Source organism: Ochotona curzoniae, unplaced genomic scaffold (genome assembly GCF_017591425.1).
Source record: "Ochotona curzoniae isolate NIBS_2020 unplaced genomic scaffold, NIBS_Ocur_1.0 scaffold_1852, whole genome shotgun sequence".
In the NCBI taxonomy this organism is placed as follows: Eukaryota; Metazoa; Chordata; class Mammalia; order Lagomorpha; family Ochotonidae; genus Ochotona; species Ochotona curzoniae.
The window spans coordinates 27,215,393-27,232,024 of NW_024467087.1; the positions used below are offsets into that span (position 1 = coordinate 27,215,393).

Consider the following 16,632-nt stretch of genomic DNA (forward strand, 5'->3'; position numbering starts at 1 on the left):
TGGACACATAATTAATAATCACATCCAACCACATTACCAAATTCATGAATTTGTTCAAAATGACAACTCCTGTGCTCCATCCCAAATCCAATGAATCAGAAATCCTATGGGTGCAGAAATCTATGCTATGACAAGTCTTCCAGGGGATTCTAATGCTGAGAAAAGTTTAAGACTACTAATCTTGGATATCTCTGCCTCTAGCCTTCTTCAACTTAAGGTTAAAAATAGGTTGAGAAATCTGGAAATATGATCATAACTAGCATTCATTAGCAAGTGTTTACCAAGTGATAGGCTCACTGGTAAATATTTGTGAGGATTATTTCATTCCATTCTCTCCAAAAGAGAGATAGATATTATTGTTACCAGTACTGTATAGGCAACTGAACTGATACATAAAGAAAGTGAAGTGCCACAGAGCCCGTGAATGCAAATGAGCTAGCATTATCTAACGTACTCTGCAGCTTCTGTTTCTCCATCCGTTCAAGCTGTTGTTAAAGTAAATGGGCAAGAGAAACAAAACTCTCAGATGGATCCAGCTGTTTCTATTAAAACATGTCTTATGATAAGTGTGGCAAATCTTAAAGAAGTAATTAGTTTATTTGGCTCAATATAAAATAATTCACTACAGGCATTGTACACTGCTCCTCCCATCAATTTACCTACTGGCTATGATTTGAATGATTTGTATCACTCCAACCATGCATGTGCTGCGAATTTGATCGTCAGGGTGGCAGCACTGGGAGTTTCTGTGGCATCTTTAAGTGGTAGTGCATAGGGAGAGTCATAGGTTATTGGGGACAACCCTTCACTGAGCATACTGTTCTCATGGGTTGAATTCTTTTTTGGGGGAATTTTCACAAAATGCTGAGCCTGACTCCAGTCTCTCTGATTTTCTGTTTTGAGATGTGTTCTACTTTCCTAGACATTTTCTGTCTTCACAGAGCCTCAATTGAGTTTGCACAATATGGTTTGAAATTTCAGCCTCCAAAATTGTGAGCTAAATAAACCTCTTCATAAAATTAACCCGCCTAATGTATTTTTGTACTAAAATGAATAATATGTCCTTTATATGGGTCTCTAGATGACTGCTATTGAGTAGACTTAGTGGGACTATGACTTAATATATGTAGAGGGTTGTATGCAAATTAGAGTGTCACAAGAGTACTTAACATGATCTCTTATTATGACACATCTGTGAAGCAAAATATGGAGCTATTTTATGTAAAAACAATATAAGGATTTTCAAATTGCAGTAATATATCAAAAATATATTCTTTCCTATTGTAACATTATCGGAGCAAATCCTTTGTGAAAACAATGGAAGAAGCAAAAGTAAAAACAATCACAATTTTCAGAGTAGCATTAGAGGAAGGATTTTTTTTTCGTTTTCTTTTGTAGTTTTTTTCCATAAAGTGATTTAATTGCTCTTTCGTTTCAGTATTTCTGCCTAAAGCTTCAGTCACAGTCTTTCAAAATGTGCTCATTCTCTGTGTCAGAAAATACATTTTTCATTATAATACTCTAGGGTGTGAAATTAATTTCATCACCTAAAATCACCCTTTAAAATTTGCAACAAAGTATAAGTAAACTTCATAGTAGGTTTTTCTCCCATCTGAAGAGAAGATATTTTGTATTCTCAAGTTTATTCATGAGCTCCTGGGTTGTAAAAACATTTCTTCTTATGAAAAAGTAGCAATTCAATTCTTTTTTCAGCTAATAAACTTATCTATCCCTGAAGGTTTTATGACTAAGTAAACAGGCAGTAGATTTTGTCAAACACTGATCTAAACCAAATTAACTGTTTTCAGCCTAAATAAGATACTGTTTGGTTGGAAAAATATCAACAACTGTGTTAAGTTAGGTTGAATTGTTATTATTAGTTAAATGCCTTAGCTATGGTAAAATAAAAATGTTGGAACAGTGATAAATTTTAATCAAATTTTAAACATCAAGATTGAATTTTTAAATTTCAGAGAACTTTGAGACTATTTTCCTGCTTTCTCTTACAAATGTTCTACAGGAAAGGCTGCATTTTGTAAAGAGAAAAAAACTTGCAAAGGTAGTGGGATAGAAAAATTATACAGTTGCCACATAGTCCAGATGCCCAAAACACATGAATATGTTGTACCAATGAGATGCTTACACAAGCATGTTTATAGCAACACTGCTCACAATCACTGAAATTTGTAATCAATGAAAACATTCATTAACAGATGAAAGGAAAAGGAAAATGTGGTATATTCTCCCAATGGAATATTATCAAGCTATAAGAAGATTGAACTTCCACCATTTAAACAAAATGGATTCTCTGGGAGATGTCATGTTGATTGAAATAAACATATTCTCCCGCATACATGGTTACTAAAGTTTAGAATAAATAAAGAAATGTCTGTGTGTTTCAGTATCACTGCAAATTCAGTTTTTGTGAAACTTTAATACCTTTGCTGAAATCAATGGTTAAAAATGGCATATGACTACAGTTTTTTAAATCTGTCATTATTTTAAACTCTAATACCAATGGTTGAAATGGTCATTTTTCACATAGGTATATATGCACATATATACTTATAAATATGAAATTGTCATCTAACTATTCAATCATTGCTTATAAGAGTTTAGATTCCCATTAAACTAGGATCTTTTATTAAAAAAAACCAAATAATTGAATATTGTTGAAGTAATTAATTACCTATGAAATAGACCTCAATTGTTTAATATTCTAGCCTTAAATAACTTGCTGTTTAAGTTTTACACATATTTGATTTTTTTCAGTTCCAGCTGTAGTATTACCTGGGTTAAAAAGAATATACATTTTTAGGGCCTGGTATTGGTAGCCTAGTGGGAAAAGTCTTTGTCATGCACTGGACAGGATCCAATATAGGCACTGGTTCTAATCCTGGCAGCCACACTTCCCATCCTGCTCCCTGCTTGTGACCTGGGAAAAGCAGTTGAGGACGGCCCAAAGCCTTGGGACTCTGCATCTACGTGGGAGACCTGGAGGAGGCTCTGGGCTTGTGGCTTTAGATTAAAACAGCTCCAGCCATTGTGGCCACTTGGGGGGGCGGGGGGTGAATCAAAGGACAGAAGATCTTCCTGTCTCTCCTCCTCTCTATATATCTGACTTCAAAATAAAATTAAATAAATCTTATTAAACATAAATATATATTTTTAAGGTGTTGTATAAGACTATCCTAAATGTTGTCTTAGCTACTGTGATAACTGCTTATCTCATGTGTATTTTTAAAATTTTTAATTAAAAAATTTATATTGACATTTGTTCAGATTTATTGATTTATTTGAGAGGCAGAGAAGAGAGAGAGAGAGAGAGAGAGAGACTGTTCCATCTGCTGGTTCATGCTCCAGATGGCCACAATAGCAAAGTTTGGGCCAGACCAAAGCGATGAGCCAGGAGCTTCACTTAGGTCTTCCATATAAATAACAGTGGTCAAGATACTTGAACAATCTTCTCCTTCTGTTTGTGGTGAATTGTCAGGGAGCTGTATCAGAGGTGGAGCAGCCAGAACTCAAATTACTGGTCCAATTGGGATGCTAGTATTGCATGCAATGACTTAGTCTGCAATATGACAACACCAGTCCACAAAGTTTGTTTTAAATAATATGAAAAGGTGCAGAAAAACTCAAGCCATAAAAATCAGTTATAAAACAAATGGAGAAAAAAATGACTTACTGTTTATGTTTCTTCATATATGCTCAGATTTTGTACTCATTCATGTGTCTTTTTCAAAAATGCAAACTGAGTTCAGCAAAGAAATGAAGTATGAATTATATCATGAAAAGTTAGCATACCAATTCAGATAGTCAAACTAAACATTCTGATATCTCATAAATCATAATATTCAGACCAGAAATGCTCCAACAATTGCCAAAGGTTCTTTTTTTAAGATTTACTTATATGGGGCCCAGTGCAATAGTGGCTAAATCTTTGCCTTGCATCCGCAAAGATCCCATAGTGGCACTGGTTCATGTCCTGGCTACTTCACTTCCCTTCTGTATCCTTGCTAGTGGCCTGAGAAAGCAGCAGAGAATGGTCCAGGACTTTGGGATCTTACACTCACATGTGAGACCCTTTTGGCTCCTGGCTTCAGACTGGTTCAGCTCAGGTTGTTGTGGCCACTTGAGGACTGAAGCAGCAGACGGAAGATCTTTCTGTCTCTCCTTCTCTCTGTAGTTCTACCTTTCCAATAAAAACAAACATTTTAAAAATATGTATTTGTTCATTTTTATTTAAGAGACAGATTTTACGGAAAGAAAGCGATAGATCTTCCATCCTCTGGTTCACTCCCCAAAGAGTTGTAATGGCCAGAGCTTAGCTGGTCCAAAGCCAGGAACTCCTTCTGAGTTTCCCACGCAGGTGTGGGGTCCTGATGCTTTTTTTAAAAATCAAATTTAAATGCAATATCTAGGAAATAAATAAATCTATGGAAAATAAGTTATTCTTTCTGGTAGCAATCAGTAATCATGGGCACTTTCAGATCATGAATTAGCCACTGCTGAGTGACCTTGAATAATGCAGCTTATCTGACCCTTAAATTTCTCTCTTCAGCAATATGATTGCATGACATCTTGAAACAAAATCGTAAGAATAACATAGTAGTAACCTGTTTAAGAAATCATAGGAAAACAAATTCTATGTATAAAATAGATAGACATGTTTACATAGAGCTCTCTTAACAACCTGTTAACTTCTAGGTTATCTTAAATATGATATCATATAGTACTATTCAATGTCCGTATATTTTATGTATAAGCCATGGGGAAAATAGAATATAGGAGTCCCCAGTAGCACTTGTTTAGGAAGATCCAGCTATTGGGTAATGAAATAGTAGTAGATATCTGTTGTATGTCCATTGCGCATGTAATAGAAGTGCAAACTTCTTCAATGTCTCCAGAGTGTCACAAGCTTCAACAAGAGCATTCTTAAACCACTCGGCCACACTAGCTACCAGCCAACCAGAGCATTCTGAAAGGCATGCACACACAAATAAATGAAACTTATGTTTAGAGAAAAGAGGGTGATATTAATTCTAAACTATACAACAGCTTTTAGAAATATTTCTTGTGTGGATTACTATAGTAAAATGGATATGAACAGAATTTTGCTGTATCTGATATTTTTTTTTTTTGCAAATATCTGTAGACTATCACCATATAGCATAGAGTTACCCACGCTTTCATTAAAAATGTGCAAATGCTCCAGAATGGGCGAGCACAAAATGATAGGCCAAGGCCACTCATTTCTCTATTTTATGTAGTAAAAAAAAAAAGAAGTTAGGGAATACATAAGTCATACATCTAAGAAGTGATTTATTTCTATGGCATATAAAGAAATCATACAGCTCAATAATAAAGATATAAATAAACTCTGTTGGAAAAATTTTTAAAAATCTGAATAATGTTTTCCCAAAACATATGAGCAAATGGCCAGTTGGCACTTGAAATTATATTCAACATCATTAGCCATAATGGAAAACTAGGAGCAAGTCACAACAAAACACCATATGGATGACTATGATAAGCAAAAAAAAAAAAAAAAAAAAAAAAAGATTGATAATAGGAGGTGTTGTTGTCTAGAGTGTGGAAAATGTAGAACTTTAGTTTTATTTCTGGTAGGAATGCAAAATGTTACCATTATTTTAGAAAACAATCTGGCAGTTTCTCAAAATACCAAACATAAAACTTATATGTCTCCAAAATTTCACTTCCTTTTTCAAATATTTTACTCAATTAGAGTGAAAATACATACCTACACCAAGAAAAATCTTTTCTTTTTCTGTCTTTTAAGCAGCACCTGAGGTCCTCAACTGGTTCACGGGAACAAGCTGGCTCATTTGTACGTGCCGGGCATGATTCTCTTCACGGGAGCCAGCACAGGAGGTGGCATGACGTGCACTGTGAGCTCTGATGCCAGGACACACACTCTCAGGCTCTGGTCCTTGAGATTTGAAATCTTACTACATCTGAGACATAAAAATTCTGGTTCTTGGTAATTCCAAAGGCCGCCCTCCCCACACCACCCCTCCCCCACTCTTCAGGACCTTGACCACCAGTACCTGGCCTAGCGGGATAATGTGCTTCTCGTGTGACTGCTTAGGATCCGTTAGGGCCCTACACTGTTGTTCCCAAACCAGTATGGTGGAGTGCCACAAATGCAACCTTCCTGGGATCCATCAGGCCCACAGAGTGCCATTCCCAGACTAGTATGGTATCACATCATAGAATTTGACTGCCTAGCACCCATCAGACTTCTGATCTACCATAATGGGATGCCATGGGTATAGCCTGCCTAGGATCTTGGAGGCTGGCTCTGGGCATGCCGCTCATACTGCTGTGGTGGTGTGCTGTGATTATATCCTGCAAAGGACCCACAAGAGCAATTTTCAAAAATATGGTACTCTGTTTTGGAATATAATCAACATGTTAAACAATAGACCTCATGAACTTATTCCTCCATTCTAGCTGACATTTTGTATCCTTTCACCAACATCTTGACAACACTCCAATCTCTGAACCTCTAGCTGCCAGGAGTCAACCTCCATTCTATTCTCTACTTCAAAAACCATGATTACTTTTTATTTATTAATTTTATGTATCTATACAAAGTGAGTAAATTTCATGTGTGTCACAATACTGATTTAGAATAATAGAGGCTCCTCTCTCCCAACTCCTCCTCCTTCCACATTACCTCTTTTTGTCCCCTAATTATTGCAATGTCGTATTTTCCTTTTGCTTTGTAGTCACAAGCATAACCCTCCAATAGGTAAAGGGATCAAAACAAAGCAAGTGGAAGAGAAAAATGGAAATCCTACTATTACTCTAGAGTATAGGCACAGGTTGTAAACATTAATCAACTCCCAGATGTCAATCTTACTTATGAAGATAACAATTTTTGTGTTTTGTGTATTTGTTGTTACAGATCAGAGAAAAACTTATAATATTTGTCTTTTAGGGACTAGCTTATTTTACTAAGCTTTCCAACTGAATCCATATGGCTACAAATGATAAGGTTACACTGTTTTTCACAGCTGAGAAGTATTCCACAGTGTATATAGTTGACATTTCCGTTATCCAATCATCAGTTGATGGGTATCTGAGCTGATTCTATATCATAGCTATTGTGAATTATGCAATAACTTTTCAATCCAGTCCGAAAATCTTTCACTCTGCTCTCTGTATGCTGTTGAAATCATTCTATGGAAGGAATGCAAAGAACAGTAATTTTTATATTCTACAATAGAGAATCTAATGCATTACAGGTAATCTCAGTGAAATCTGACATTTTTCTTTTTTGGTAAAACTATGCACAGAACTTTGATGCCTCAAAACTACTTTTAGAAGAAAATTTAGACATGCTTATAAATGAGAGAGGCAATTTCTAATAAACCTCCAAAAAGAATTTAGCTAAAACAGGAACAATTACTGTCAAATTAGAAAAATCCAAACTTGAAAGCTATTGCTCTAAACAGCTCAAGCCTGGAGAAGATATTGACAGTTATACTCTAAAGACAGGCTGTTCCTCAGTAGTTCTATTATGAGCAATACAGTTAAATAACAGAAAAATTACCCAAATGCTATTTCAAGTAATTTTTATGATTCAAGTTGATTAGTTAATAAAAGCAATTATGATAATGAAAGCTTTTCAGAATTTCAGGTTAGAGAGTATCTTTATGAAGCTTTAACTACATTAGCACAATTCTAATTCCACAGGTGTTCATATAGTTCCTGACTGTAATGGCTTCAATATATTAAATATTAAATATTTATTTCCTTTCTTGTTATCTATACTGCTAAAAACAGAAATTGCTCCCAGTTTGAATTTTAGAATAGTACTTAGCATTTGTAACTCTTTCAGGTTTATTCATTACGTTTACATGTATCCATCAGTTAATATATAGAATGATTAAGAATCTATTACTTGTCAGCTTGTGCCCTTATACAGCTAATTTCACCTCCCAGACCTTCAGTTTACTATTAAACAAAATGAAAATAATATTAAGATCTACCACATAGAATATTATGATGCTATGATTCAGGGGTAGGGGGACACAAGTAATCATCCAGGACTCCTAGATGGACACCAAGCCCAAGTACTCTGATGGAGGATGCACGTGTCCTAACTGGACTCTTAACTGCTATGCCATAAGCCTGCCCTAGCTTCTATAGTATCAATCCCATAGTTAATTTATTCATTTACCTATTGTACAACATTTTTAACTGAAGCAAATAAAGCCGCTGTGACGATTCAGATAAAAGTGAAAATAAATAAAATCAATCATGATTCTTTTTATTTTTTACGAAAAGCATTTTTTTATTTCATTTCATGACACAGTTTCATAGGCTCTGGGATTCCCCCAACCCCTCCCCAAACCCTCTCTCCATGTTGGATTCTTCCACATCATTGCAATAGTATAGTTAATATCCAGTCATATTTCCTTCATTGCGGGCATGAACCATGCATAGAGTCCAGTGTCCTATTGTCCAGATAAATTCAACAGCTGGCAGAATATCATCCCCTCCAATATAACACCACAACACATTAGTAACAATTTATAACATAATGGAGTTAATTGACATGGTATTGAGTGATAAATATGTTAGAAAATGTAAGTTCTTAACCACATCCTGTGACTACTTCATTGACATTTCAGTTTTAGTTCATATACAACCGGCTGTTATACACCTTATAATTGCTATAGGGTACAATTCAGCTGTCTCATGTCTATTTTCGTTTTTATGTTTAGCAGCTTATAGTATTAAAGCATGATTTTTACTGAAATTAGTGAATTTTAGGATAGTCCAAACAAGCTTATAGCCCTAACAAGTTATATGTTAACAATTGAGGGGCAGAACAGTTTTAGGAGGGGTGTGCTGAGAAATCTTCGATACTTTAGTGAGGAGTAATTGATCTTTGTGTCCTACCTAGTAAGGTATATGTGAATCCAAGCTGACCATTTCCTGTCTGTTCTACACTTTCCTTATTGGTCTCTGTCTATCTGTTCTAATTTTTTTGGGGGGGAAGGGGAGTGGTTCCAGAGCAACCCTGATGGTCATTGCAAGAGAGGGTGGGGATCCAAAACTGAAACTAAGTAAGGACCAGAGTAAGCTCCTCTCCCAAGTCCAGAAGGAAGTTTACTGTTCTGTTTCTGCAGACCACTCAGGGCTCCCGGCTATTGTTCCAATGATATTAGATCCTGTGAGGAAGGATCTGGGCTTCTTCCATCCTATGTGGGAGATCCAAACGGGAGTGGATGACCTCAGAGTTCTCGGCCTCCAAAGGCACTCCAGTTCCCCGTGGTCTCCTTGGCAGTTGGGATGTAGTCCTTGGTGCCCGTACTGATAGTCCTTGGTGAGGATCCAGGAGTCTTCAGGGTTGGAATACAAGCCTCCTCCTGTCCTCCTGCTCCACTCTGAGGTCACCCCTGCTCTGTGCATATGACCTCCTGTTAAGAGGTTGTCAGGATTGCTCGATTCCCCCTGTATGTCTTTATACTTTTGCTGCTGTTTAATGCTGATTCGAGTCTGTTGTCTGTAAGTTACCTGTTATGTTCTTGATAGGTTATACTTAATGTCGTTCTCACACATTCTAAGAAAGTGAAAGAGTTCTCTGCTCTCCTGACCCATTATGGAATAACATAGGGTATTGGAAGTATATTAAGTTTAACAGTTCTTTGGTGTAGATCATAAGCAGTCTGACTCACATTGATTGTTCGTTCATTGGTTACATTACAATTACATGTGATACAGGCTGTTTGAGGTTGAAATAATATTACAATTTACAGGTACTATTTTTCAGATTAACATCCTTACATCTTAAAATAAGGCAAACATGTGGTATCTAACCTTCTGGGATTGGCTCATTTCTCTTAGCATAATGGTTTCCAGTTGGGCCCATTTGGCCGCAAAGAACTGAATATTAATAAATAAAATCAATCATGATTCTTTGTACATTACATAGGGCATTACCCCGGGTGGATTGTAAGTTATTTATATCAGAAATTGCAATCTCAAACGTACACCCATAGGAAATAGTAGTTGCCTCTGAATTCCATTTTACTTATCTCAAATGTTTTCACATTCTAAAATATATGATTTTATCTACTTCACAATGGAGTTTTGAAAATTACTTGTAGTCATATCTGCAAAATCCTTAAGACAGGTTTTTTGCTGCAGTGAACATACACATTGATTTCTTTTCTTCCTAGTCTGGATCACTGGGGTACTCCAGCATGTTTGAAGACTCACAAGCTGAATCTGAAGGGTTGAAATGTAGGGTTATAGCACCCAGGACATGCCTTGCAAAAGCTCACACCAAAACAATAACTGAGGGTCTTTGTTGATTCCCCAGGATGTACACTGGTGTGAGTCTATGGTGTAGCTGTTTCTAACAGTGCAAACACTGTGCTGGTTTCCCAAGAGGTTTCTCCTTATCTCTTGAATTAGGCTTTCTAAGCCATGTCCATATTGATATTTGGGGTGGCAGAATTCTTGCTATGGAATATTGCCCAGTAAACTGTAACATGATGCCAGAAAGCACCTCTTACAAAACTCTACACACTGACAAATGTTCTTGGAGAAACCAACGATTCATACTAGTGTGTATCAAAATATAGTGCCAATCACAGACAACTAAAAAATCAGTTAAAATAAAGATTATCAAGCTCCACATCCAGAGATCCTAATTCAGTGTGTGAATATGGTGCATGAGTATCATTACCCACACTTTAAAATCTGTTTCACTTCTGCAAAACATGCCTTTGCATACAGGTATTTGACAGAGTAAGATACTGTGTGGGATGCCTGTCTCCTATATTGGAATTCCCCGGATTGTAGTCTGATTTCTGCTTCCAATGGAGCCTTCTACCAGTGAGAATCCTGGGAAGCAGCAGGTGGTAACTCAAGTAGTTGGGTTCCTCACAGCTATATAGGAGACTTGGATTGAGTTCTTTACTCCTGGCTTCAACTTTGACCAACCCAAGTTGTTATGAGTAAATCACCAGATAGGACATCTCGGTGTTGTCTGTCTCTCTGTGTCCTTCTGGATCACTCCAGCTCCCCCAAATATAAATGTATGTTTTTGTAAACTCCACTGCTGAAGCAACAAAATAAACTACAAAGGGACTTGTAATATATTGAAGTCTTAGACACCGGACCTCTAGCCCTTTGGCCTACTAACCTTCAAGGAGAATAGACTTCTTTCCTCCAAAACTTAAGTGCTTAATAGATAGATTGATTTGGTGCTGTCTAGTATTTTCATTTATTGAATAGTACTCTTTTTAATCATTTGAATAGTATTCTTTTTAATAATTTGTGTATTTATTCCTATGGTTCCTCTCTCTCTCTCCCCTTCCTTCCTATCTTCTCTCACAATTTTTCCCTCAATTATCACAGTAATATAATCCCTTAGTGGCAGTTACAAGGTTAATTTTGTTATTTAAATGTATTATAAAATGATAGTTATATACTTGTACATTGTAGCATTTTCCACCTGGTTGTCTTTTTTGTTGTTGGTATTCTGCAAACATGCTGAATAGCTTGTATTCTATCAGTTCAAAGTTCTAGCCTGCAATAGCCATTTGGGGAGTGGAACTATTTATCAAAAATCACCATGGTATGAATGAAGATGAATCAGTGGGTCAAGATATCTCTGACTTTCCCTCTTTCTATCATTCCACATTTTAAAATAATGTTTAAAATATTTTTAAAAGATTCATTTACTTTTATTGGAAAGTCAGATATACAGAGAGGAGGAGAGACAAAGAGGAAGATTTTCTGTCTGCTAATTGACTCCCCAAGTGACCAAAACAGCCGGAGCTGAGCTGATCTGAACCAGGAGCCAGGAGCCTCTTCCAGGTCTCCCACATTGGTGCAAGGTCCCAAGGGTTTGGGCTGTCCTGACTGTTTGCCCAGGCCACAAGCAGGGAGCTGGATGAGAAACGGGGCTACCGGGATTAAAATCATCACCCATGTGGGATACTAGCACATGCACAGGCAGGACTTTAGCTGCTAGGCTACAGTACTGGGCCCTCAAATAATTTTTTTTTGCAAAAAGCAATCTGCAGTAACTCTGGAAGTTAAATGACTGCATAATCAAAGACTCATTGTGTTTCTTCATGTATAGCCAAAATAAATAAGCATTTATATTCACCACATATGTACATTAATGTTTATGCAACTCTACTCATAATAATCTCAGACTATAAATAAATCAAATATGAATCAAAGAGGATGCTCTCAAATCACACAAAGAATGCCGTATGATGATGAGAATATGCTATCTACATCTCTACACACCAATCAGTACAAATACCAAATGCAAAACAAAACTGTGTTGAGAAAGAGCTAAAAGAAACAGTTCATTACGAACAATTTCATCCATACAAAATTTTTAAATTATGCTAGTTGTTAAAAATCAAAATGGAGTTTGCCCTCAGGAGCTCACTGCTGTGATTAGAAAGGATTATGAACAGGGACCCTTTACAGTAATGGTAATGTTCTGTACATTGATCTGGGTATGTTTTTTACTCAGATGTGTGATTTTTTTTTCTAATTCTTTTATACGTTTATTAGATCCCAACATAAAGATAAAAGAAGAAATATTACACTTGCTTCATATATTGTCTTAAACACTGACAGTACATTCCAGTAATATTTTCTGCCATTGATTCATTCTAATACCAACTGACACTGAAACCCATTTCTCTTCCTTTATTATTGCCAATCTGCTCCAAATGCTCATGACCTTCCTTCTAGACTATTTCATTATGCTGTTAATGGTTATTTATCACAGCTATGTAGTTTATTTTATATCAAAGAAAAGTATGCGAAAGCAAAACTTTGATTATTGTAATTGTTCTTTATTTTGTTAACAAATATAAAGGATGAGAGACAAAAAAGCATACTATCACCTCTAAAACTCACTTACTTTATCATATGTCCTTCAATCCTTGTTCACAGTGTACAACTTTTCTGGGTAACGAATGTAGCATAAATAGAATTTTGTATTCTGATTGGGTCATTCATTATATCTTAAGCACCTGTAAGTATTATCACATCATTTCCAAATCCCTAATCTAATGTTTGCATAACTCATTGATTTGATATTCTGTAATTTTCTTAAATGTTCCTAAATTGTTAGATATTGAGGTCATTGGATGACTTTTTCTTTACTGAATTAAGTACAGTGTAAACTTCCTAGCATTGAATTATTTCAAATTTTATTTCCCATTTCCCCCACATCTGCTTTTCTATTTGTGCTTTATGACCCCACTAAACCATTCTATACTTCCAGTCTTTCATATCATTTTATTACCTCAAGCTTGTATTTGCACCATTTCTGTACACTACAATGTCCTGGCTGCCATTTCCTTGTACAAGAAACCCATATAAATCATTGTTCCAATTTTTTTTAATCTCCTTAATACTCATTGACTTTTAGAATCAGAGCATCTTAGACTTTGGGCATTCTGATACAGGATGTGAGTGTATCCAATTGAAGATTTACCACCACTATTTCCATATTATCACTGCAATACGTGCATTATCCCATTCCATGAAGGAAGAGTTACTCCTCTAACTAAATGTTGCCACCTTTTCTTTCAATTACTTTTTGCTTAAAAAAAAACTTATTATGTGATCATTTTACCAGATTTATTTTTCTTAATTATGTACTTGTTGTTATTGTATCTATAAAAGACTGAAAGAAATCAACTGACTACCAAAGGGTAGTCTTACAATGTTAGCTAACATATTTCAAAAATACATTTCTGGTACTTAGTAGCTTCAAGACAGCACTATTAACTCTTTGTATGTGTTAATTAATTTCTTATATCAACATTGGAAAGAATATACTTCTTTATAACTTCAGTTCTGTAAATGAGAAAATGGAAGCTTAGAGCGATATGTAGCTTTCCAAAGCTAATTTTATTAATTGCCAGAATTAGAACTTAAACCTAGGTAGTCAGAATCTAGAGCCTATAGTTTTTAATTATTAAGTCTTTCTTGCTGTTCTACTTCTGCCCTGGGGAAGGCAGAGGATGATGCCAAAAGTACTCAGGCTCCTGTCGTGTGTGAAGCTCCTGATTCCTTGGCTTAAGCATGGCCTAGCCCCGGATGCTGCAGCTTTTGGGAAGTGAATAAGTCAGTGGAAAATCTCTTTGTCTCTCTGCTTCTCCTCTGTAGGTGACAGGGAGGCAGCTCCTTTTCAGAATCTGCATTAGCAGGAATCTGGAACTGGTGGTGGAGAGAAGACTAGAATCCAGACACTGCTGTGTATGGAGTTGGTGTTCCAATCAGTGCCTTAACCATTAGATGAAATACTGTCCTTAAGAATTATCAATTTTCTTTATCTTTTCAAGTTTTTGGCTTCAGTGTCTCCATTGTTTCATCTATTCTTTTTTTAAAAAAAAAAGATTTGCTTTCTATTTTTTATCACAAAGTCAGATATACAGATAAACATGAAGGAAACAATATTAAAAAAAATACTAGTCTTACCCACTTTCCTGTAGCCCTTGAACCTTTTTACCCTAATTAACTATGTAAAGATTTAAAAAAAAAAAACACACACACACACGCACACACACACATCCTTCTGTCTGTTCAAGAACCAGTCTGGGATCTTGTACTGTCTGGGATTCTGCATGATGGTGATCACCCGCTCCACCTCATCCTCAGTGAGTTCTCCTGCCCTCTTGGTGAGGTCAATGTCTGCTTTTCTCAGCACCACATGGGCGTACTTTCTCCCCACACCCTTAATGGCCGTGATGACAAAGGCTATTTTGCGCCGCCCATCGATATTCGTGTTGAGGACTCGCAAAATGTGCTGAAACTTCTCAGGGATCACTGGAGACATGGCGATGCTGAAGGCGGTGGCGTGTAGGCCTCCTGTGGAAGTGTTTAAGCCTTTTCTTCTTTGCTGCCATGTGTTCCTCTCTTTGAGTTGAGTCAATTTCTCTCAGCCATGTGATGTTACTCTAGGGAAGTCATAGTACAAAGTAAAGCAAAAAATGCCACAAAATCTGCTACTGTTTGAAAGTGGCTTGATTTAGTGTTCACTTGGTAACTATGGATTTTTTTTTTCATTTTTAGAACTCAAAGTTATTGTAATCATTCCTTGCTGGTTTTCCAATATTTGCATGTGGACAAGAATGACTGAAGCTTCCTAGTCCAGCATCCTGCCAGACACATACCAACCTTGTTATGAGTTGTATATGTATTAACAGTGTCCGCCAAAAGCTCACCTTCTAGAAGCTTGGTCTCAAAGGCAGCAGTAGTTAGAAGTGGTGACTCTTTTAAACCTTTGGCCTAGTGGAAAAATTATTCTGTTTGCATATTTGGCTAGAGAAACAGCTGATTAAGTATGTAAAACTGGGTGTTATCACCCCTGCCACTCTCACCTACATCTCCACCCTTTTAACTATCAATAAAAATTAAGTTGTTCTTCCCATAATTCACCTGCTATATCTGGAACCTAGAGCACAGAGGATATAAAAGGAATGGAAGACAGGAAGTAGTTTATTTCCCATCACAGACCTTAAATCAAAGCACTGTACCCATCTTGGTGTTGGACAGCACATGACATTAAGCAGTGAATTACATGTTTTCATTCTTCCTCTTTTCAGAATAGAATGCTTTCACTCTTCCGCCTTTGTATTCTTTGATACATCTTCCTATTGCAGGCATTTCATTTTCCCTTTTTCCCTAATTCCTGTAGCTCATTGGCATATTCATGGCTTATTTCTTTGTTTTCTGTGGCCCAAACTCACATGTAAATATATATTATATAACCTCACTGTCAAATGAAACGTTCTTGGTTATACACAATACCAATCACCACTTGTTTCTCCTTCCCAACAAGTTATGACACAGCCAAGGAGCCCGCACAACACTACAGTACCATGTTACTTGGAGATGCTATTCAGAAGAATAGTGAGTCAAACTTTATAAAATGCATAGCCACAGATATTTTGTTATAGCAACATAAAGCAGCCAAAAAGTTCTTACAAAATATAGGAAAAGTAACATTGTACAGCTCCTTAAACACAGTCCTCTTAATCACTATTGACTCACAAAACTCATATCTGTTCATTTTAGACCACAAAAGTATCAAGATTCATACCAACTGAAATGTGCTCCATAAAGCATATATCACAGGGTGGTTCCCTTTAGTCTAGATTTCCAAATGAGAAGTTACATAGAGTTACATTAGTGTCAAGTCACAACTGACATACAATGACCTGTATAGAGTAGGCACAAAATATTTAATAAACTCCTTTTATTTGATTAGGTATTATATACAGAAGGAGAGAGCAGATAGGATCCAAATACCAGTGAATTGGTCTTAACAAGTATCTTTAAGATAGTTTGTTATTTGAATAAATAGAAATCTTTTAAAAACATGGAATTGGAATTTAACCAATTTTGTTAAGCCAATTCAAATGAATGGAAATTGCCAGTATTTCTGCTGTCTTTAGTGGTTTCTGTTTATTGCTTCTCATGAAAGTAAATACTGATCATAGAATGAATATTAAAAGCTAGTTAGGATAAATCTTGATTTTTAAAGCTTAACTCAAGATTTTAAAATGTAATATATTGAGTGTGATGTAAAATTGCACACAT

At 36.2% G+C, this 16,632-nt stretch overlaps 1 protein-coding gene across 1 annotated transcript; it reads right to left on the reverse strand.

Moving 5' to 3' along the window:
• Nucleotides 1-4,278: 4,278 nt before the first annotated feature.
• LOC121169252 (40S ribosomal protein S18-like) lies at nt 4,279-14,899 on the reverse strand. The gene is made up of 2 exons (XM_040999783.1): nt 14,596-14,899; nt 4,279-4,291 (listed from the first exon to the last, which is right to left on the reverse strand). Coding segments are annotated over exons 1-2 (273 nt in total). The 5' UTR covers nt 14,867-14,899; the 3' UTR covers nt 4,279-4,289.
• Nucleotides 14,900-16,632: the final 1,733 nt, after the last annotated feature.